At 42.6% G+C, this 24,122-nt stretch overlaps 1 protein-coding gene across 1 annotated transcript in view; it reads right to left on the bottom strand.

The window, feature by feature from the left end:
• The window catches only part of DYNC1H1 (dynein cytoplasmic 1 heavy chain 1), a 72,699-nt gene that overhangs the window by 36,586 nt on the left and 11,991 nt on the right, over nucleotides 1–24,122 (bottom strand). The window contains exons 10-36 of the mRNA XM_075129881.1: nucleotides 22,210–22,359; nucleotides 18,416–18,562; nucleotides 18,092–18,232; nucleotides 17,784–17,960; nucleotides 17,544–17,654; nucleotides 17,336–17,455; nucleotides 16,775–17,014; nucleotides 16,023–16,178; nucleotides 14,431–14,544; nucleotides 13,334–13,444; nucleotides 13,043–13,252; nucleotides 12,320–12,466; nucleotides 11,828–11,994; nucleotides 10,795–10,968; nucleotides 9,782–9,947; nucleotides 9,506–9,694; nucleotides 9,213–9,407; nucleotides 7,265–7,547; nucleotides 6,703–6,803; nucleotides 5,692–5,851; nucleotides 5,076–5,319; nucleotides 4,682–4,865; nucleotides 3,774–3,986; nucleotides 3,334–3,572; nucleotides 3,038–3,194; nucleotides 555–782; nucleotides 71–301 (exon numbers count right to left, since the gene is read on the bottom strand). Of these exons, the coding sequence (XP_074985982.1) occupies nucleotides 71–301; nucleotides 555–782; nucleotides 3,038–3,194; nucleotides 3,334–3,572; nucleotides 3,774–3,986; nucleotides 4,682–4,865; nucleotides 5,076–5,319; nucleotides 5,692–5,851; nucleotides 6,703–6,803; nucleotides 7,265–7,547; nucleotides 9,213–9,407; nucleotides 9,506–9,694; nucleotides 9,782–9,947; nucleotides 10,795–10,968; nucleotides 11,828–11,994; nucleotides 12,320–12,466; nucleotides 13,043–13,252; nucleotides 13,334–13,444; nucleotides 14,431–14,544; nucleotides 16,023–16,178; nucleotides 16,775–17,014; nucleotides 17,336–17,455; nucleotides 17,544–17,654; nucleotides 17,784–17,960; nucleotides 18,092–18,232; nucleotides 18,416–18,562; nucleotides 22,210–22,359 (4,755 nt within the window). The remainder of the gene's footprint in view (nucleotides 1–70; nucleotides 302–554; nucleotides 783–3,037; nucleotides 3,195–3,333; nucleotides 3,573–3,773; nucleotides 3,987–4,681; nucleotides 4,866–5,075; nucleotides 5,320–5,691; nucleotides 5,852–6,702; nucleotides 6,804–7,264; nucleotides 7,548–9,212; nucleotides 9,408–9,505; nucleotides 9,695–9,781; nucleotides 9,948–10,794; nucleotides 10,969–11,827; nucleotides 11,995–12,319; nucleotides 12,467–13,042; nucleotides 13,253–13,333; nucleotides 13,445–14,430; nucleotides 14,545–16,022; nucleotides 16,179–16,774; nucleotides 17,015–17,335; nucleotides 17,456–17,543; nucleotides 17,655–17,783; nucleotides 17,961–18,091; nucleotides 18,233–18,415; nucleotides 18,563–22,209; nucleotides 22,360–24,122) is intronic.

The following is a 24,122-nucleotide window of genomic DNA, read 5'->3' as shown; positions in this document are numbered from 1 at the left end:
TATTCAATGAATCTGGTAACTATGTTCATCTTTAGGCTTTCAGATCACTTTGCTTAAGTATTTACTTTACCTGGATATAACGCTCCAGTTGCTCTATCTGCATAGGGAAATCGGGATGGTTTGCATTGTACTGGGCTACATTGCGGCAAGCCTGATGCAACATAGAGAACAATGAACCAAGACAGCGCAAGCGAGTGAGGTCCATGATATGCTCTAACTTGAAAGCATGTTCAAGAGCTTTCGTCACAAGTCCATTAGATGTGAAATAGGGCTGCATAATTGTTGCTGCATCTCTTTGAATCTGTTGGTAAAGACATTAGCATTGTTCAAGGAACTTGGTTTGTAGTCTTAAGTCATAACACTAGATTTTAAAATAAGTTTGTCAATAGCATGGATTCAAAATGTCATGCGTGTTGTATTCCCTAAAGTTATATTTTGTTAACTCAATCTCTATTTATATTCAGTACAGCCGGTAAGATAAGCTTTCAAGGCACTTCCTACTTTTAGTGGGTCTGGTGTCAGTCCACAGTATTACAATCCATTCCAAGTTATACCTGCAACATTGGAGAAGCTGCTTCTTCACCTTCATCTTCTTTGCCCTTTCGCCTGCGCTGAGCTTCCTCTTCACCTTCATCCAGAGGGATGCTTCGTAGTCTGGCCAAGAAGTTATTGAATATCATGTCAGTGCTTAGAACATCTTCACTGAACCAGACCATTCCACATCTTGACACTGTGGCCAGAGTAGCATATTTCAGATCCTGTACCTCAAACATGATACGCACCTAGAGAGAAAGTGCAGACATTTAAGAGAAGTTAGATTTTATGTTCTAGTGAATCTATTACAGTAACTCCTCACTTAACATTGTACTACTTGACATTTCGTTGTTAAGCCACTGATCTTGTCAGCAAGTTAAAGAAGTATGGGCTGGATGGATGCACTACAACGTGGGTAGAAAGTTGGCTAGATTGTCGGGCTCAACGGGTAGTGATCAATGGCTCCATGTCTAGTTGGCAGCCGGTATCTAGCGGACTGCCCCAAGGATCGGTCCTGAGGGCGGTTTTGTTCAATATCTTCATTATGATCTGGAGAATGGTGTGGATTGCACCCTCAGCAAGTTTGCGGATGACACTAAACTGAGAGGAGTGGTAGATACGCTGGAGGGTAAGGATAGGATACAGAGGGACCTAGACAAATTGGAGGATTGGGCCAAAAGCAATCTGATGAGGTTCAACAAGGACAAGTGCAGAGTCCTGCACTTGGAACAGAAGAAGCCAATGCACCGCTACAGACTAGGGACTGAACGGCTAGGCAGCAGTTCTGCAGAGAAGGACCTAGGGGTGATAGTGGACGAGAAGCTGGATAGGAGTCAACAGTGTGCCCTTGTTGCCAAGAAGGCCAATGGCATTTTGGGGTGTATAAGTAGGGGCATTGCCAGCAGATCGAGGGATGTGATCGTTCCCCTCTATTCGACATTGGTGAGGCCTCATCTGGAGTACTGTGTCCAGTTTTGGGCCCCACACTTCAAGAAGGATGTGGAGAAATTGGAGAGAGTCCAGCGAAGGGCAACAAAAATGATTAGGGGACTGGAACACATGAGTTATGAGGAGAGGCTGAGGGAACTGGGCTTGTTTAATCTGCGGAAGAGAAGAATGAGGGGGGATTTGATAGCTGTTTTTAACTACCTGAAAGGTGGATCCAAAGAGGATGGATCTAGACTATTCTCAGTGATAGCAGATGACAGGACAAGGAGTAATGGTCTCAAGTTGCAGTGGGGGAGGTTTAGGTTGGATATTTTTCACTTTTTCACTAGGAGGGTGGTGAAACACTGGAATGCGTTACCTAGGGAGGTGGTGGAATCCCCTTCCTTAGAAGTTTTTAAGGTCAGGCTTGACAAAGCCCTGGCTGGGATGATTTAGTTGGGGATTGGTCCTGCTTTGAGCAGGGGGTTGGACTAGATGGCCTCCAGAGGTCCTTTCCAATTCTGTTATTCTATGGTCTGTTAGAGAACATGCTTGCTTAAAGTTGCGCAATGCTCTCTTATAACGTTGTTTGGCAGCTGCCTGCTTTGTCCACTGCTTGCAGAAAGAGCAGCCCATTGGGCCTAGCTGGTGGCGGATAGGAACCAGGTTGGACCAGTAGCCCCGCGCCCCCCCCATTCAGCTCCCCTAAGTTCTGTGTCAGTCACACACACATGCATCCCTTTGGAAAGTGGAAGGAGTGGTGCGCTCCAGTGGAATAGCATGAGTTCATCACATTCAGTTCCCACAGGGAATGTTTGCAGCCACTGCCATGTTGTGTCTCCCTCCGTTCATGCTGCCTTGTAGAGTGTGAGGCTACATTAACAACAACGTATTAACCCTTCAGAGCTCAGCCAAGTGCTAGTTCATCAATTCGCAGGAAGGCATTCCCTGGGAAATATCCCATCCTCTGACTTCACCACCTCAACCAAGCTTCACAATATACAGTATACAACTGTTTAAAAAAATGTGTGTATTCCACACACATCCACACGAGTCTTGTCTGGTGGAAAAAAGTTTCCCTGGAACCTAGCCCCCCACCTCCTACCCCCATTTACATTAATTCTTATGGGGAAACTGGACTAGCTTAACATCACTTCGCTTAAAGTAGCATTTTTCAGGAATATAACTTACAATGTTAAACAAGGAGTTACTGTAAAAGCTCAGTTAACATGCTTCTCTAAACTCCTAAGAAGCCAATAGGTGGTATAAAAATTAAGTTTTGTCTTAACACCTAATTAGACATTCAGGCATGATCTAGTATTCCCTAGTCTGGTAGGGTTAAGGTAAACCTGACATGACAAACTCCATAACCACAGAAGAGTTTTAAAGAATTGAACCAGACCATTGCATAAGATCACTTTTGCTCTGATGCAATATTAACTTTACTCTGTGCCCACAGTTTGTGTGGTAAGAGCCTGTTCATGTCAGCTACCAAAAGCAGCAGAGCTATCAAATTTTCAGTAGATTAAACTATTTAGAAATGCTAAAATGTTTGTAAAAACAAAAAGAACTTTACATTTGGTGGAAGGCTGAGACGTTCTCCATTGGGCAGAGTCAGCAGTTTGTTGTCATCCAGCACGGAGTTTAAGTTCTCCACCCATTCCGGATCTACATCCCCATCAAAGATGATCCACTGTCGTTTTTGCAATTCACCTCTCACATTGTCTATGATCCTAAATTCAGGAAAGCATTTAGTGTAGGTTAAAAAACAGTAATATTCCCTTTCCTCAATCCTCCATGGCAATGACAACATCCAAGGATCTCTCTAATAGCCACTTCTTAACTTATATGCTACTAATGTTTAAGACTCACTTTCTCAGGACATGTGTAAACAATCCATCTGTCCATTCTCTGGTATTTGGATCCAAAGTACCATAGAGGTGATCTTTGCTGATTGCTTTTGGATCAATGATGTGAGCAACACCTTCTACACCCTCTAGCCGCTCCAGAGCTTTTAGCAGCACTCTCCAAGCCATGCTCTTTCCACTTCCAGAAGGACCCACCATCATCAACCCATGATTGATCTGGGTAATTTGATAGAGCTGAAGAACCTGTGACAGAACAGATTTAAGACTTCCAGTTATTAAGATTCAAACATAATAATCCGGAATCACTTAAAGTTGAAATTTATTTTAGGTACTCTGTCTATTTGGGGAGCAGTTATATTTGATTTCTGTATCACGGAATATGGAAAGTGCTACATGTACTTTTGTCAACTCCACATTGTAAGATTTACAACTATCACAATGTACCTTTTCCACCCACATGCCACCAACTTCTTCTCCATCACCATAGGTAAGGTACATTTCCTGACACACTTTCTTAAGCTCCTCTCGCAGGGCTGTCATTTCACCACGATGATACTGTACTCCAGGGAATACATCAGACAAGAGACTGAACAGCAATGGGATGTCTTCTGCAACAAGTTTGGGTACCATTGTTTCACACACACTCTGGATCAAAATCTACATGGAAAATTTTCATGCTTTGATTAGACAATACAAGGCAAGCAATGAATATCTGCATTAGTCACATTGGTGGAAATATTTCAAACAGGTCACGCTGAAGACTAAGACTGCAGAGTATATTGACATATGCTAGGTTTGCATTTGGCATTCTTATTCCCTGCAAAACTTATTTGATGTTGAGTTTTGTATTTGTGCAAGACCATTTATAACAGTGCATTATGAACTTGAAGTGATGCTATACAGGGAATACTTAAGCTATCACCTAATACAATTGCCTTAATTGAGGAGTGACAGCTGTACTTGCCTACATAACATTTATCTGAAAGTGATGTGAACTACAGAGTTCATTCAGAAGGTCTACTCCACTTGGAATACAGTCAGGACACCACTCGTTTTATTAGAATGGTGAAAGTTTGTAATGATCACAAACCATCAGGTGCTTCTGTTTTATTGTAAGAAAGATACTTCCAACAACTCAAGCACTGATTAAAACTCCATTCAATCTGCTGAAACCACCACTTCTGTAGCCTAAAGTACCAAGACTTCAAGTAAATACGACAATGTGTGAACTTAAATAGATTACGTTTATGCTAGATACAGCAGGTGCTTTACTGTAAGTGCTCATATACATGCGTATCTACAGTAATCACCCCTTTGCTGTGAATCAATATAAAAAAATCTGTATGTTTTACCTCTTGTTCAGGTAGGTTCTCAGCAATTTCCCCTTCATCAACAACTTCACCACGCTCTTCCTTCTCCCGCTTTATCTTCTGAATCCTCTCCCTCTTCACATTTCCTGCACTAATCAGTACACTCTTCAAAGCTCTTAAGCCAAAGTCATAATGACTTTGAGAGGAGAGCTGCTCATCACAGAGTCTAAAGATAAAAGAGATCAGAGTCAGTTTTAGACATACTAAGATCACAAAACTAATGTTCAATCGTAAAGTGTCAAGCATGCTTACTGTTCTATATTCTTGCTATTGTATTTTCAAAACTACCTACAGAGCCATTTTAAGATCCAGATTTAAGTACACAAGTGATCTTTTAATGGTCTGGGCCAGACTTGTTTAAGGGACTATTACTTACTTGAAGAATGGGACAATCTTATTGGCAAGCACTTCAGCAGTACGGAAACCCTGGGAGTACAACATGACCTGGGCAATCAGCTGGCGGTCTGGCTTTGTCATCGCCAAGCTACGGAACAGCTTCTTCAAGTTGTCTGGAAGATTTGATCTACCCGCATAACCAGGATTCATGGTGATGAAGATAGCCATGTCTGGGCTCACTTTAACTTGTTTATTCAGCAGTTCACAAGTAATAGGTGCGGAAGCTAAAAACAGTTCACACAAAAATTTGTTACATTTGATTTTGTCTCAGTCAAATTAGCTATCAACTACAGTAGTTGAAACTTCACTTTTAGTATCCTGTATATTTTTGTTTATGGTACAACTAATCAAACATTTTTTCTACCACAACACTAAAGTAACACAATGTTGAAAGTGACTGCATATCTGTTGAAAGCTACTTCCTTTAATTGTTTAAATGTTTAAATTAAATTTTCAAATTTAACAAAAACCAAAACCCTGGCCAATGGGGTAGTAAGGAGATTTCTCAAAAAGGACCTATTTCAGACATGCAAGTGAGGGCATTCTTTTGACAGAACAGCTATAGAAAACCATTAGCAATGGAAAAAATTGCATACTCTTGTCATAGTTTGGATTGCAATGTTCTCGCAAGGCTTCCTGGATGCACTGAACCTGCTGAGAAACAGCAGAAAGCATACGCTCCTCAAGTCTGTTGAACTCATCAAAGCAGCCCCATGCGCCCACTTGGCAGAGCCCCACGAAGATGCGTCCCATTGCCTGTAGGCAGAGAAAAAGAGAAGATAAGCTTTATGTACACACACGTTACCTTGGTTATTCTTCCCTGTACACAGTGAAACTGGTGTAGACTGGACAGGATTGTGGTTACATATATTAACCCCCTATTGTGAAATAAAGAGAGAGAGCACGCACGCGTGTGTATCTATCTTTACGCTGAGACTCTTTATTCTTTCAACAGAAACAACTTCTCTACCCCCCACTCCACTCTTCTCTACCCACTCACACCACTCTTGCTTCTCAGAGTTTTCAGTTTTTGAATGCCAACTTCCATATTCTAGAATGTACAAGGCACTACTAAGCAACTTCCACTCCTCTTTAGAGAAGTCTGATACTTATTAATACTAAAATCTCTGCAAGCACACTCCTAAACCTGCAGCAGAATTTAAAAGTAGTTCCGATGCTGCAATAGATCAGGCAGTCCATTGACATAAGGAGTATGTGCAGCAACATATCCATTAGGAGTCAGCCAGTCACACCTACTTGGTTTCTCCTAAAGTAGGTCTACTGCAGTTGGTCACACAATATGACTGGGGGATGGTAATGGAAGACTGTAGTTTGAAAAAATTTGAAGTTACCTTCCTAAAGCTTGCAGTTCAGATCTTCTCTTGCTAAATTACTACCTAAAAACAGAGCAGGCAGCTTCTAACCCAATTCTGCTTTAGGTGTTAGTGAAGTCCAATGAAGCACAGTTAAGTAACCAGAATCTATTTTACCAGATACAGGAACAAGCTTTCAAAGACGTTTTGAAATCTACAAGCTTAAATGGCATATTTATGAGATCTTAAACTTAAAATGACAAATGTTCTCATATTAAATTAAAAATACTATACCTGAAAGTCAAATGTTTCATCACAGTTGAAAACCAGAACAAAGCGGCCAAGCTGGTGTCCAAGGGCCTTTACAGATTCTGTTTTACCAGTACCAGCAGGACCTATTTTTAGAATGGGATAAAAACATTAGTCTCTTCCTAGGCACTAAACTGTCAATATTAACATCTAAAGTCTACGGACTGGGCTACAGTACCACAGTAATGACGTAACTGAAGTTGATGTAGCTTAGGTCGACTTAACGCAGTGTGTGCACCTCACTGTGTCGATGGGAGATGCTCTCCCGCTGACTTTCCTTACTTTTCTCAAGGAGGTGGAGTACACAAATAAGTAGGAGAGCACTCTCCCATCGATTTAGCGTGTCTTCAACAGACCCGCTAAATCAACACCTGCTGCATCAATTACAGCAGTGCAGATCTACTGGTAAATATAGACATAGCCTAAGTGTTGCTCATTTTTCAAAATTGGAGTCTCAACTATGGAAGTTACTTTATTAATTTTATAGCTGATGAACATCAATCTTTACATTTAACAGAAGACACATATGGAATAAGTACAAACTTACCAAACGGTGAGCCTCCAAGTCTTGCCTCCAAGGCTTGCGTCATTGTCAGGTAACAGCGGTCAGTAAGAGGAGTCTGAACTAGTTTATCCTGAACACCAAGATACTCAAAGCCGTAGTTGAATTTGGCATTTGCCATCTGAATGGACAGCTGCTGCAACACATCTGTCTGTTTTGGGTCAAAGTAGAATCGCATCTGGCTGAGCCACTCAAAGGATTTGGAGTTGTCAATCTTGCTTTTGATCAGTGATCTTGTAACATCTCTTTGGTGCACTAACTCTGTAATCTAAAGAACAAGCATCTCATTAGCAACCACAATGAAAAAAGACCATGTACTCTAATGAAACTAACAATTTTACTGCATCTCAATGCACCTCAGTTTATGAAAAGCCATTGCTCAGTGCTAGACGGCATGATCTAATATCCATCCTCTAGCTTGCAGAAAGGAGGAGCTAGTAAAAAAAAAAGTCTGTTGCTACAGGATCTCTCTCAGCCAAGCTTCAGGCTAAGGCATGGTTCTGTCCTTACGGACAACTTTTTCTGTCCACAAGCACAGAAAGGAAGCCTATCCATACTCATCCTGCTAGACTTCGCTGGCACCACATACTGTTAGTCACCAGATATTCTTCTCTGCCTCCAATGATGAATGAAAGTGCCCTTAAACCAGCTCACATTTTCCTCTAAGAAACCCCAAGTGCTGTAGAGGGACAGTGTTTCTACATCCCTCCCCAACATACCCCCAAGAGCCCTCACCTCTGAAGTCCCACAAGTTTTAATCCTCTGCACAAGTCTATATAAAGACACCAAGAGAACTGGTAAGACACTGTGGGCTGAAATCTCAGCAGGTACAGACCAACACGGAGCTCTACATCTCCATTTCCAGCTTTCAGTAGCTAGAATCAGCTGAATGAAGCTCATCTGATTAGAGCTAAACCCAGCCAAGACTGAGATGCTGGTAGATAAAGAGAAATGTTTCCAAGAACTTGCTTCCCCTAAGACTTAACTATGGAGGGCACCTTCCCCTCAGACTAGATCATCACGAGCCTTCAATCCTTTTGGATGCCCAAGGCACAATAATGTCAACTTTCATCTGCAAGAGGCCAGAAATTGGCACTTCATTGTATCAGCACAGACTTGGACATGGTAAGGCTGAAGGTCCATAGATTTGATTACTGCAAGTCATGTCTAGCAGTGAAGCCACACCCCAAGTGAAAGCTCCAACTTGCCAAGAAACTAGAGTGCTGTGTTTTGTACAGCACAGACTGCCACAAACACCATTCTGTGGCTATGCACTCTACACTTGTTCCCCAATTAGAAGTTTCATTCAAGGTTTATTTTACGGGAGCCTTTCAACAGGACAGATTGTCAGTTGCACTCGTCTGGTGGAAAGTAGAGCTTCTTAGGAGGAGCTGGAGTTATGCTATGAATTCAGTGGGCAATAAGTGACGACTTAAGACTTTTGTAGCTAAATGCAAAAACCCTTCAGTTTAGCTCTTCACATGACTATGACAGCCCCTCACACAAACACAGAAGTTTTAAGTTAAACTATTTCTCATGTAAATGGTTTCTATTTTTAAACAGCTGAAGGAGCTCAGACACTATGGTTACGGGAGCCATGTACATACATAGATGATAAAAGTTAATATAAACTCTAGATTTATAAATCTTATCTACTCTCAGAATAGGAGATTGGGGGGTATATTCCAAGAGTTTTCTATTCACTAAATAATTCTGCAGAATCTTGTGTTACATGGACATTTAAGTTTATAGACGTTATTTCAAGTCAGGCATATGTAATATCTACAGAAACAGATGTTCCTCAAGAAATCTTGATGGGAACATTTTAGTTTTCCCTAGGTGTCACTTTCATGATTTGAAGATGGACAGATTGTGTTCAAATTTTGTAAGAGACCAAATGACTACTGAGGATGGGGAGGAGAGTATTACTTACCAAGTGTTCCAATTTCCTTCTGCGGAGAGGTGGCTGTTCCATCAACACAGAGTCTGCTAACACATTCAGCGTGACCTCAACATTAGTCAGCACAGAGTGCAGAGGACTGCTGTCGTCTCCACCACCCATGCCATTCAGAGCAGATTCCACATTCTCTGACCATGCAATTTGGGCTGACAGGACAACAAGCTGGGCCTGAACATTTAAAATACAGTTAGATTTTTGCTAAGAGTTGTTCCTCCCCAAAAGTGTATTATATAGTTTGGTTAGACAAGCGTGAATAAGATGGATACCTGATATTTGTCAATCCAAGAAATATAGAGACCGGGATCAATTGAAGTTGCTTTACCAAAGATTTCTACTTCAGTAACAGACTCGGCAAGCAGCTTTGCAAGGGTGACTCGCATTTCCTTTTCAACAAGTGTGAGCCACTCATTGATCTTAGGATGTTCTGTGATAGAGACAGGTGTTTTGAACAGCACCTGAAACAATTAAAATCAAGTGTCATTTTAGTTTTAATTTCGACCAGGTTTGTAAGTTTGCAAAAACCCCCAAAGACACAGTTTTACCTCCTCTCCTTCACGTGATGAGATCCCCAGAACAACAGTGTTATCTTCACTCAGGATGATGCTCGAAACTCCAGCAAACATTTTCTTGAAATGTTTCTGCAGCTTAGCTACATTCTTGCTGTTTCCTATGATTTCGAGCAAGTCCTCATCACCAACGAAGTAGAACCTAGTATTAGAGATAAGGTTAAAGCTTTTTAAAACAACTGACCACTGAGGTGAAAGAATTTTTTTTTTTTTTTACACTTAATTGAAGGCCCAGAATTAATGTATTTACTTGAACCCTCTATAACCCTTATAAAACTGGGAAATGTCTGCTAGTTTGTGCAATGCTGTGTAATTCTTTTCCTGCATACTTCTGTTAGATCATAGTAAAAATACCTCAGGGCTTGTTCTCTGCACTATTTTTAGTCTATCTAGAGTTTTCTTCCCACTTTAACACCTCATTAGCAGATAAATGCCAAGTATTGAAAGATTATGAGACAGCAAAGCTCCCACTCTGAACACATACTTGACATGGAGGTTATGTTTAGATCTACAATCCAAGGACCTCACACACTACTAAGAATTGAAGGTGAAACAGAATGCAACATGAATCAAATATAGAATGATACAAGTTCTTAAGCTTTGGTATTTGGTTAGATTCCTAAGGGTTCATTAAGCTTAAACGAAAACAAAACTAATTGGAGAATTTCATTATTCAGTACCAGGTGAAACAGCCTATTAAGCAATATTTATATTCAAATTATGCCATTTAAGTTACTAATCACAAGTGACCCACACAAAGAAATTGAAGTTTATCACTTCCCAGGAAATGGGACCATAAAATGACTAAATTGTTTAACCTTTATTTTTTTATGATTCCAAAGCATTCATGTTTTGATATCTTCATATGCACTAGAAGGTTGCTATCGGAACACAATAAAAGGAAGTACTTAGGCACTACCATGCAAACAAACACAATTCCTATTACAGTTTATTCCAGCACAATTGGTTGAGGAGATGAAATTCCTTACCGAGGAAAGGAGGATCTTTCCCTCTCCAGGTATTCTCCCAATGCTTTCTGGATCTTTCCAAGCAAGTCTGCTAATCTCTCCAGGGACCTTTGTACACCTTGGATGTTAAGAACATCCATTACAAGGGGAGATTTGGATACCTTTTTCATAAGTGCCAGAAACTCAGTACTGATGCTGTAAGTGAGAGTGAGAAAAATATTAAGCACACTTTAAATGAAGGATACGAAAGTACAAGTTCAGTTACTGAGCGTAAAAAAGGGTGATATCTATTAATTTTATTAATATTGCGTGAGAGTTATGGGGTGGCTGGCTTTATGCTACACTGAAGATTAATTCTCGATGGAGCACTCCACACGGTACCCAAGAACCAGACAATGACTAATTCAATTGCCGGCGCTCAAACACGCCATACAGTAAATCCACCACTGAAGTCTACCTCTGACTCTCTGGCGTGGTGCATATGTCTGTCCTGGGACATATGTCCTGAACCTGGTCAAAGACTCTGAAATGGATAAGAGACTGCTTGTTAGCTCAGGGTGGGAGACATCAACTGAAGATTGGACACAGGCAGAGACTGCAAGGGTGAAATCTACCTGCTTAGCCCAATGCGAGATGATACGTGGGACAAGAGGGGCTACCTAAACTTGCAAGGAAAGTCAAAGGTCGAGGTCACATAGGTTTACAGGTCTTATTGTTTTAACCCTTTTCTTATGTGCAAAAGAAAAAAAAACTTTGTCTATATGAACAAGCTGTTCTGTCACTGCACTCATACTGGTCATAAGCTTCCAAAGTCTGCAGCAGGGGCCAAAACCCAGATAGACCTGTTGAGAACACTGTTGGTGAACAGGACTATTTTGCTTTGGGTCACTAGAACAAAAAAAGTGGGGGCAAATCACAGGATTCACTGAGAGAATTGCAGGCCTATCACTTGAAAGGGATGCTCATGCAAAGGCCAGGCAGAGGAACAAAGTCAATGGTGCAGCTTGCCCTGAACTGTAACTGAGAATTTCACACAAATCCAAAGTAAGTATACCTTTGGAACCTCTGGGTTTCAACAGGCAATAAGTGCTTAATATCAGCACTACCAGTGAAGATACCCTCCAGGTAGACCCATCGCCTTTGGACATCTATCCAGACATCAAAGAGTGCCATGATGCGATTCAATTTGTCCTCCCAGCTAAGGGCATCTTCTTCAAACACCTAAATGTTACAAAAACCATTAACATTCAGTTTACCGTTTAAAAAAAAACAAAACAAAACAAAAAAAACTTCACCTACAAGTCAGTATGATTTTAAGAAGTTGGACAAGTAACACTAATCAAGCTAGTTTAAGAACTGAATTGGAAATAATTTTGTAAGCTTGGTTAAAGCTATAAAAAGGTATAATCCACTTATACACCTAGCAATTTGCCAAACTTGGCACACAAGGTGCTAGCTGAACAAATGTACACTAGGAAAAGAATATGAAAACAAGGAGGGAGCCAAAGATAATTGAAAAGAAAAAAAAAGTAATTTTACATTATACCTTGTAGTATGGTGATAACTTCATGGCAGACACACTGTTAATGTGCTCCTTGACCTTGTTGAAGAGATCATCCCAACCACGAATCAAACGACATTTGTTCTGATAGTTAACCAAATCCAGTTCATAAGTGTTCCATACTTCTCTTATCTTTAAGAAAAAAAGTAGTCAGATTATGAACTCCCGATAGTAATTTTAATTCTATTACATTTATTTCATTCTGTAGTGTAGAAATGTAGTTACATGAGCTTGATTCTTATCTTTTTACAGAGCACATGAATCTGCAGGCCTTGGATTGCTGTGAATCATATGGTGGGAGATTTCATAATTATGTCTTGTGGGTCAGAGTTAAAGGTATTGCAACTCATAAAACGAAATTACAGAAGGAAGTTTCCAGTCTTCTACTTAGAAGTTTTATAATAGTAACGTACTAGCTATATATTTTACTTGATTTATCTTTAAGTTTAAGTTACAGTACCTTCAGTAAACTTCTAAAGCTTTTAATAAAACCCCTAAACCTATGGGGTTTCATGTTGTGCCAGTTTGTGTGTTTAAAAATTTATTCAGTTATTGAGAACTAACAATATATGGTGAAGATCTAAACATTTCACTCTCACCATCCTGGGTATCTAAAATCCAATGTGTTACATAGCTGAGCAAATTAACTTACACCTCTAAAACCTCTCCTGCACAACAGGTCTAGCATATGTAATGATAGATACTAGCCTGTTTCAAGAACTCTTCCAAAGCCATCTCTCCCTGAGCCACAAGAAGTACATCTTTGACAATTGCTTCATTCTTCTGCAAGTCAACATCCCAGATCTGTCCCAGGGTTAGTTCAGAGACAACCCAGTTAACGTGAAGCCTCTTCATCAGCTGCTTCCAGTGACGATCTTTAAGAGCCTCAGATTTCAGTTCAATCACCAGCATGTTTATCTAGAACATGAGACAGCACATATTAAGTTAATGGATGCACTTACCCTTGATAACCAATTAAAAAAATTAAGTACAGCTTACCTTCATGTAACCCTTCAGAAGTCTCTGAACATATTCATAGGAGGCATACTGCCGCAAACGAGCAGGGAAGTTTTTCAACTGGTTCAGTAAGCCGTCCAAATTTTGTCGAAGCTGTCAATACAGAAGCCATGAAAGAATTCATCTACCAGCAACATTATGATAAACACAATCACTCTAGTAAACTGGTTATCAGTTTTCCGTTTTACTTACAGTTTGTCATCTTCACACTTATTCAACTGTTTAAGAATGGGAGAATCACCCTTACATAATATTGATCATACTTTGCTATGCTGCATATATTTAATTTTGCTAACACTAAATATAGCTGTCTACAAGGCAGGCAAATCATATACTAGATGAATGAAAACATTCAATTATCCCTCAAAACCTCATCATTCCAACAGATTCTCCATGCTTTTGTTAATATATTCCACCTCAGTAGATTATGCGGAGTCAACAGTACTGCTTTAAGATTAATTCACAACTGTTGGCGCAATACTAGTTTTCTCTATCCCTTGATCATTGGAGTAGCACAGCATGAAGTAGTTTTATACTAGATCACGGTGGTCATGAAATTGTGACATTCTTCCTTGCAGATAAGAGGTAGAAGCCTCGTTTTAGGTTTATGTATCCAAGAAGCATCAGCTGGGCAATAGCTTTTCATCAGTGAAGCTGGACAAGTGTTCGAGAAAAGTGCTAATTTAGATCAACTTAATTTCAGGAAACAGATAGAGCATCAATTCTTGTCCTCTGAAGACGTAGCCTATAATTAAATATAGTTAAGGTTGTGTAGTTTCCGCAATCCTGACAATTTTTCAAATTTTGTTTTGTAAGCCTTACCCTGTTGAAGCTTCAGTTAAGAGGAAAAGTAATTTCTGCCGTTCGGTGCTGCAAGTTAGATTAAGATAGAGGCTGCATTCTCAGTTATTAATTCTATTTTTCATATGCCAAAAAGACCCAGGTACATAAGCACCATGCCATATATTCTGGCTCATTTTCAAGTTGTTAGAGAATTTAAATGTATTTTTATCTCGAAGGCCAAAAGGCGAATAGTATATTTGTAGTTATGCTTTCTATATACTGAATAAAAAAGGTACCTTGCGAGGCTGTACTGAAACCCATGGCTGTTCCTTCATCTGATCAATCTGGTCCCAGACCTTGGAAAGCTCAGACCAAACTCCTTTGAGGTCTTGTAACTCTTCTAAAGCTACCTACAGTACAAGGGATACATCAAACTTTGGTCAGTTATATAGAAAAAGATGGTAAATATCTGTCCTAAGTTAGACAGAACTTCTTAAACAAATCATTGGGATAGGAACTTGGTCAGGGTACAGGTAATTGGACAGAGACTTGACCCTAGCTTGCCTAGTACATCTCTGGTGGCCCAAAAGGAGTTACTATATGTTGGCTGCTCAATAGCTTAAGTTAGGACTTGTCTACATAGCAAGTTACTGCACAGCACACAAGAGTGAACGCCTACAGTATATCAAACTTGCCTTGCAGTAACATCTCATGTGGATGCTGCTACAGTGCAGTGCAGGTCCTGAAGTATGGCTTAGCAAAATATGACTTAGAACAGCATTTCTCAAACTGGGGGCTCTGGACCCCTGGGGTCCCCAAGTGTCCATGGGCCCCACTGATCAACTCAACTTCTCCCCATCCTTCCCAGCACCCGCACGCGGGGGAACAGCATTATTCCCTGGAGGCTACTGAAGCTAAACTGGGGAGATTTTAGGCACTAAGTCTGGAGGCACAGCGGGGCTAAGGCAGACTCTCTGCCTCCCCTGGCTCAGCGCCGCTACCCGCAGCCCCGGGCGGGGGGCGCGTTGGGGAGTAGAAGAGGAAGAGGGGGGTCTCCGCGTGTTGCGTCAGCCCTGAGCACCGACTCTGAAGCTCCCATTTGCCAGGAACTGCTGTCTATGGGAGCTGCAGGGATGGTGCCTGCAGGTAGGGGCAGCGCATAGAGACCCCCTCGCCCTCCTGCCTAGGAGCTGCTAAAAGAGATATGTTGGTTGCTTTAGGTGGCGCTTACCTCGTGCGGCTCCCAAGACAGAACCCGCACCCCTCAGCTCCTCCTGCACCCCAACCTCTTGCCCCAGCCCAGAACCTGTACCCACACCCCATATCCTGTACCCGCTCCTGCACCCAAACTCCCTTCCAGAGCCTGCACCCCCCCCGCACCCCAACCCTCTGCCCCAGCCTGGTGAAAGTGAGTGAGGGTGGGGGAGAACGAGTGACAGAGGGAAGGGGGAAATGGAGGGGCAGGGGTGGAGTGGGGTCAGGGCCTGAGCCGGGCGGTTGGCGGTCCCTGAAATTTTTATCAAAATGGGGGTCCTCGGGTTGCTGAAGTTTGAGAACTGCTGACTTAGAAGCTACTTGTCACGTAGACAAACCCTTAGTTTAAATGGCCAGATTTCTACATCTTATAAAGCTGCCCTCAAACATCTGTGGTTGCAGTCTTAGTGGAAAAGCCAAGGGCTGAATGGGTATTGAGACTGAGTTACTCACTCCTAAGGCTGGACCATCCCAGTTAAGGTTAGGGCACAGTGATAGGGCAGCATGAAGGGAGAACCACTGACTGCTATGCCTTCTCTATGAATGAATTGAAGGACTTCTGCCTACAAGAAGCCATCTGTCCAGAACCATTTACAAGCACCAAATTCATGGATTTTTAAAAAACAGTCTGTACCTGCACACGTTCTTCACTGCCACTGAGTAGTCCTGTATCTGTTAGCTCAAGAGCTTCTTTGGCCTTTGCACATTTCTCACGATCATCTTTCAACCTACCAAATTTCCCTTCGTAAATGGTAAGTGCTTGAAGAGCCTCCTCAGGACGCAAGTTTCCCTAGAAAGAACCACATGAAGGACAACATGGCACAGATGTTAAGAGTTAGGGTTTAGCACTTCAAATCTGTGCAGAAACTACTTCTGATTAGCATCAGACACTAAGCTATCTCTTCTGCTTTAAGGAATTTACAGTTTCCTTGGCAGACCTTTAACTCTGGGTATACGAGTTACTGATCCCTTGCTGGGTAAGCATCTAAAGAATCATCTTGGCAAGAGAGATGTTTTAGCAGACACTAGTAACTTCTACTTTAGGACACAGGCTCAACAAGATTCTTCCCCTCACCAAATATTCTATGAAGTGCACACTCCTTATTGCTAGTTAAATTTGTAAAAATCAAGTTACAATAGAGGTGTTTCCATTTTAAAATGCAAGTCAGGGAAAGTGCTGGAATTTTAAACCAAGAGCAAAAGCAAGCTACACTTTCTGCCAAGTCACTAGGAAACTCCCTAAAGAGGATTCACATTTCTGCATCAAAATCTGTAAAAGTAACAACTATGCCCCCCTGTCTATTTCAGGGTTTACTGAACAACCTGTCTGTTACAGAATGCAAACTTTCTATCGTGAGTTCAGCAAAGAGACCTGAAAAAACTCACTGTCACAGGCTTTGTTTTCTCCCAGTCAGTCAGCAGGTCAGTTGTACGGCTCTCCACTGCTCGATCCTCTTGAACTATTTTCATTTGCAAGTTTGCTACTTGTTGCTGAATGGCAGAATCTTTGCGACGCATTATGTCATTGAAAGCACCCCACTCTCCTTCAATGTTGTCAATGTATAACCAGGAGGAAGGGAACTGGAACCTCTGTTTCTCCAGCAAGCGCTGACCATTGCGGTAAAGCTACAGTCCATACAAACATTGTTAGAAGGTAACCTACTTGGATTTCTAAAGTTCAATTCGAAATTCAGATAGCCAGAAGTCTAAAGAGAAATCAGCAATAAATCAGCCTAAAGAACCCTCAGAAGTATAAAGTAACTCAGTAAGGCTCACTATAGAATCGTGGTTTAAAAGTGTTTATCTAGAAGAGTTACTAGGACAGGAAATTAGAGGCAGGGTTTCTCTTAGCAGGCTTAGACTGGTCATGATCAATTGTCCCCTCCCTGTAGAAAAGCTTTTACGGATTTCCAGAAACAAGATGTTAGTAAGAAAGTGACAACTTACCTCAACTTGTTTCTCAAACTGCTTGATTTTACGTTTCAGGGATTGTACATATGTGATGAAGGTCACTGCATCCGATGTGCTAGCAGTGTCCACTGAATGCTGCTCCAACTCTTGACGGGACTGTTAGAGGGGAAAAAACCCAGTATTTTAAAGGTGGATGTAGTAAGTGGATTTTGTAATAAGGAATCATTGTTTGGACTATTCTTACCTTAGAAATTTGTGAATGGAACTCTGTCATGTTCTGACCTAGCATTTGGCCAAATTTACTGAGTACTTCCTTATGCCAAGAGTCATATTTCAAGTTCACCTTAGATTGTACCTGCAATCAAGAAAGTTTACCGAGTATTACTATTAGTTATGAAGTCTCGTTTTATCCTCTATAAGCCCATTCTGAAGTTTATTTCTGCAGGTTACTTTTACAAGATGCGTGAAAGTTTCAAGTTCTTACCTTCCCATAGTCTATGATAACAGGTCCAAATTCCTTCCTGGTTTCTGCATTGTCAAAGGTTCCTCTAGCCTTCCTTATCTGAACTAAGAGGGCTTGCCACTTATTTAAATCTTCTCCAAGACGGTTGTATATGTTTTCAGCTTGCATATCCCATAAGCACTGGTACTGCAGCCATACCTATTAATAAGTACGTTACATAAGTACATTGATGGGAGTTACCTTTGATTAAAGATATGGAAGAGCTCTTCTAAATCCAACAAATGCGTTATTCTACAATTGCAAACTGAAAATCAGAATTCATATCCTACCTTAACATACTGTTCGACCTCTGTCACAATGCCCATAACAGCCGAATAAGACTCCTCCAGCGCTACAGGACCGTCAGGCATCCGTGTTAAGGCGTTCCGATAGAACTTCTCTTCCTCAGACAACTCATAGTGTACACCCACCTGACAAGACCCACAATTAAATACAAGTTGCATATACCAAGTTCACAATACATGGCCAGTTCTCATTTTCAAAAATTGCTCCTTCATAACCATTAAAGATTACATTATCTGTATACAACTGCAATGCAACAGATCTAGGTAGAGCCATCTTATTAGATTTATAAATACATTTATTATGCTTACCTGGTATCTTTGACTTTGAATTCTGGGTAGCGATAGTATTACCATTTTCCAGGAAAACATTTCTTGATAGAGCTTATATCTGCATTCTTCAATTGGTGGATTCAAATAGATCACCTGGTTGGTTATCCTCAGTTCATGTACAACATTCTACAGGCATAGAAAGACACCACATGCAGTTTCAATTTTGCTAAACAAGAACCTGCTGGGCCAGCTAAAGATAAACACAAAATACATTTTAGACAAAGGCTGCAACCTCTTCTTCTTCGAGTGATAGTCCCTATTGTATTCCACTGAGGGTTAACAACAAGCAGGGTGCGAGGAAGATGGAACCATGGAGTGGAGAGCACTGCCATGCCAAGCGAGGCATCGGTCGCAGAGTCTTGCGCCAAGATGTAATGGGAAGAGAAGGTACATGCCGAAGTCCACTTGACCGTCCTACATATGTCCACAACTGATACATTGTGAAGCGCAGTTGTAGTCGATGCTTGAGCTCTCATGGGGTGGGGTGGGGACAACCCCGATAACTGATAGTGTAATTCACCCCAAAACTGACTTAGAAATCTGCTGAACAGAGATCACTTGCCCTTTAATCCTTTCTGCAATCGTGATAAAATGTCTAGGGAGACTTCCTGAATCATCTCATCCTCTGAAGGCAGAAAGCCAGGGCACAGCAGACGTTAAGGGAGTGACGGCACAGTTCCCCCACGGAGGCGTGAGGATTCAGAAAGAAAGCAGGTAAGGGTTGGTTGAGATGAAAATGGGATACAAACTTTGTCAGAAACTTGGGGTGCAAGCATAGGGAAACACTGTCCTTATAGAACATAGTAAAGGGGGAGGGGTCCGTCACCATGACCCTCACTTCTCCAACCCAGAAGTAATAGCTACCAGGAAAGTGACCTTCATGGAGAGGAGAGAGAAGGAGGTGGCGGGCAGAGGTTCAAAGGGCAATTTCATCAACACTGTGAGGACAAGGTTGAGGTCCCATTGGGGAAGCAATGGACTGAAGGGGAGAATAAGTCCATTGGAGGTCCTTCCAAAATCTGGTAGTCAAGGGTGAGTAAAGAGAATGCCCCTCCACAGGAGGGTAAAAGGCACGGACAGTGGTTACGTGCACCTTGATGGAATTGAGCGTGAGGCCTGATGTCTTCAGGGAGAGAAGATAGTCCAAAAGAAGACAGATGTCCACATTTTCAGGAGCAAGACCCCTCTTGTTGGGTCCATGAGGTAAAACTTCCACTTGTCCCTATAGGACTGCATTGTGGACTCTTCTCTGCTATTCAAGAGGATATCTTGTACTGCTGATGAACATTCCTGCTCTAATGAAGATACCCATCCAAAAAACAAGCTCGGATGTGAAGCGTCTCTGGATTGGGATGCTGGGTCCTGCAGCAGTGTCGTTTGAGGAGTTCTGGAAAAGCTGGTCACTGAAGCAGGGGGATATGCTGACATGTGGAGAAGAAAGGAAACCAGAACTGGCAAGGCCACAACAGGGTTATCAGAGTGACCGTCATTCTTTCCTATTAGATCTTGTGTAGGACATGTGGCAGAAGCTCTAGGGAGGAAAGGCATAATTGATCTGGTCCGACCTACATAGGACCAGGGCATCACCTTGGGAAAGGTCACTGAGCCCCCCCAGTCTCCCATAGGAATATTAGGTGCATTTGCTGTTGGTGTGGGAGATGAAGTGGTCCCTGGTCAGAATCCCACAGCGGTTAAAAATGTTGGTGACCACGGTGTTGTGGTGCTCCCATTCGTGATCTATCATGAATTTCCTGCTGAGAGAGTTGGCACTTAGCTTGAGTTCCGGGAAGGTATGCTACTGACAACAGGATCTTGTGAGCAACGCACCAATCCCAAAGATGAACTGCCTCCGTACAAAACATAGGTGACCTCATGCCCCCTTGTTTGTTGATTTAGTAAACAGGGATAGTGTTGTCTGACATGAGGAGAACATGACAGGAATGAATTAAACGTGAGAAATGTGCGACATGCTCTCTGCATCGCCCAAAGTTCTAGGACGTTGATAGGCATCCAGGATTCCTGAGCAGTCCAAGACTCCTGAGTCATGTGCTCACCTATGTGGGCACCCAATCCGACAAGTAACATATCTATGATCATTGTCATGCTTGAAGGACGGAAAGAATGATGTTCCGGTTCAGACCTGACCTGAATCATTCCACCACTAGAGGGAGGAGAGAAGCTCTTGGGGAACTATAAGTAGAAAGTCCGTGATGTAGTTCATGGGAAAATAGATCCTCTGGAGGCACAGCTATAGGCAACGAAAGTGGAGACAAGCTTTGGTGAAGACTTGTCAAGCAGTGACGAGTCCAAAATGTAGAACCTTGAATCTCAGGAAATGTCTGTGGGTAGGATGGATATCCATGTGGAAGCAAGCATCCTGCATATATCGAGAGCTGTAAACCCCATGCCTCTTTCTAACAAAGGAACGATGGTTGCTAGGGTGGCCATATGAAACTTTGGCTTGCATATGAAGTGGTTGAGACGACTGAGGTTTGAGATCCGCCTCCACATGCCCCTCTTGGGGACTAGAAAATAGGTGGACTAGAACCCTGCACCCTGATAGGTCATCGGAACAGGTTCTATCACTCCCCTTTGCAGGAGAGAGAGTCCACTTCTAGGCAGAGTAAGACTTGCACTTGGTTGCTGGTGCATAGATACCCAGTGACCGCAGAGCGGCTCTGGAGTCTTAGAGGGAGTGGAGGGAATCATCTGTCTTCTGACTCAAGAAATGAGACCCATTGAACGGGAAGTCCTCTATGGTGTTCTTTACTTCCCTTGGGAAACCTGATGAATGCAGCCATGACTCCCTTCACCTGAAGATTCCTGAAGCCATACTGAGCGAAGTGAGATGTGAAGTGAGATGTGAAATTGGAGGCTGGCAGAAAAGAATACCTTCTGACACAAAATGTCCAGTCGCTTGCCCTCATTATCTGCTGGGGGAGAGCGCCAGCATTTCTGCCAGGCCTGCTCTGTCACTGCCTGCTCTTGGAACTGATGGTAGTCATCTGGGCACGAAGAGGGAGATGAAGACACTACAGCATCTGGAGATGAAGGGAACTGCTCTGGTTCCAGCAGTACTGTCAGAGTTGGACTAAGAGGAGCATCTTCCAACACTAGTTCAGAATACCTACTCTATAACCGTCGAAGATGCGAGGTGGGGGAACTCCTCTCGAGCGTAGTGGGAAGGTTCCAAAGGCAGATACTGACACCACAATGCCCAGGATGGCCGACCAGGCAGATCCGTTGCTATGGAGGGCCCCAAAGAGCAGGGTACCAATGGTTCCGTTGCTGGGGAAAGGGAGGGTACTGCCATTGAGTCTGCGGAATCTTAGGGTAGTCATATTGGTTATGGGAGGACAGATCCTGTACTCCATCCAAGTCCTCCAATGCCAAAAAATCAAAGCCCAGTTCGAATGGTGGTGCCCTCAAAACTGGGGGATCCGCAAGAGCCATTGGGAAATGGGCAAGAACATGGCCTGAAGGACAAAAGTCTAATGTAGAAAGGGGACTGCCTCACTACCAAAGGTTCCCTTGACTTCAGCGAAGCAAGGGCGTATGTGTGGACCAAGAGACACTACTACTTTCAAAATCTCCAGCTGCTCACGCATGGCGCGTGCATATAACCCCCAGAGGAATACAAATCAGGAGCATGAGTTGAAGAACTTACATTATATAGCAATATGTACTATCAGAGTATTTTTATTTCTACTCAAGGCTCTGGACAGTCTTATTTTAGCAAAAAGCATAATGAGTAACAGTCAAATGTAACTTACTTTGATCTTTGGCTCCCCACCAGGCTTGTGACTGACTTGAGGTGCATCTGTATCCATGTCAACTTCTGCTTTATCATCAGCTTGTCCAAGAAGAACTTGGGTCCAAGTTCTCAGCCCAGCCTGTAGACGAACTCCTAGTATTCGTTCAATCTAAGGGAGGAAGAAGCCATAATGAAAACAGATACAAAGACGCTTATATCATGTGTTCTCTCCAAAAGATTCCCGCATTGTCAAGAAATCCCTGAAACTTTCAGATACAGCAGGACTCTTAAAGGATGGAAATTCAGCCTTACACTTTAGAACAGGAGTGGGGTTTTTTTAAAATTAAACGAACACTTTTAAAGCAAAGGAAGTTTAAGTCAACATGCGAGACTACTGTTTAGAGTATTTAAAAAAATCCATGTTTTAGGAGGGGATCTAAATGTCAGATTTACTGCCATGTTATCCTAAGTAAGAGACTTCACCTTAGAATTAGGATTATTATTGTCCGTATTAAGGTGCTGATGTTCACGCACATTGGAGAACCTGTCCTTACCCTGCCATATGTAGCACACAGGATTATTTTGCTAGCTATTATATTTTATTAATCCAGCTGGCAGTATCAATTAATAGGTTTCTTTTTCTGAAATTAATCCATTTTATTTTATCAGTATTAATTCCTTGGAATTTAGGATATGTTGAGGCATGTGTTTCCTAATAATAAGTTTTGCTGAAATGCAAGAAGCCTACCGGTCTGTAAGATCCGGTAAGATCTGCTACATAGCAAAAAGTATAATCAGGTATAAATATGTCAGCATAGAAGTTGGCAACCTTTGGCAAAGATAAGAATGGTCCCTGAACTTTGGGGAACCAAAGGGAGGAACTATCCACATCACATCACAGATTTATCCGGCTTCTACAACTGGTTGGTAACTGCAGGGTACACCACAACTTGGAGGTCATCAAGACAGCCTAGGTTGGCAGTTTTGGGAATGAGATAATCCTTAATATATTTAGAAAATAAGTGTCATAATCCACTAACCTATACGAGAAGGGTACCAATAAAATTCTTAGCGTTCGGAAATAAAAGTTTTGGGTATAGTAGGTTGGGTCTAAATTACATAGGTTAGGATCCTATAAAATACCTTGTAAAAGAGCTCTTCGGGAGTCGACTCCAGTGGTGAGCTGGAGCCGGTTCACGCGAACCAGCTGTTAAATTTTCAAGCTGTTTTAGAATTGGTTGTTAACCCGCTTCCCTGTGGGCGGTGCTGAGGCTTTGATGGGCTCCGGCCGGGAAGTGATGTAATTCCTTTTCTGGCCGCTGGGGGTACTGTGCTGCGGGAGCCACGTGGGCTGCCGCCTGGCCCTGGGCACGAGCCCTGTTGCTGCTGCTGCTCCCCCGACCCCTGGCCCTGGGGCTCCCACTGCTGCCTGGCGGGCTGCGTCCTGCTGCTCGGGCTGCTCCGAGCCGCTCTCCCCGTGAGTACCCACCACTCTGCTCGCAGCCAGCCCCTGTCTCCAGCCACCCCTGCACCCCCTGCCTCCAGCTAGCCATGCCCCACGCCCCTGTCTGCAGCTGGCCCCATGTCCACTGGTGCCCTGCAGTTCCCAGGGCAGTAACCCTGCACACCTGCTTCAGCGAGGGGGGCATGGAGCAGCTGGGACCCACACATGTGCACACCCTAGGGTGACCAGACAGCAAGTGTGAAAAAAATCAGGATAGGGGGTGGGAGGGTAATAGGAGCCTACATAAGAAAAAGACCCCAAAATCGGGACTGTCCCTATAAAATCGGGACATCTGGTCACCCTAGCACACCCCCAGGGAGTGGTGGGGACCCACACATGTGAAACGGAGCTCATTTCTAGTTCAGGCCATCTTTTTAAACAAGAAATTTAGGCAGGGTTAACATACATCCGTATTTTCCCAGGCAGGT

This window comes from Caretta caretta, chromosome 6 (assembly GCF_965140235.1).
Source record: "Caretta caretta isolate rCarCar2 chromosome 6, rCarCar1.hap1, whole genome shotgun sequence".
NCBI lineage: Eukaryota > Metazoa > Chordata > Testudines > Cheloniidae > Caretta > Caretta caretta.
The sequence above is the reverse complement of the archived record's forward strand: the minus strand, read 5'-3'. Positions and strand labels throughout refer to the sequence as shown.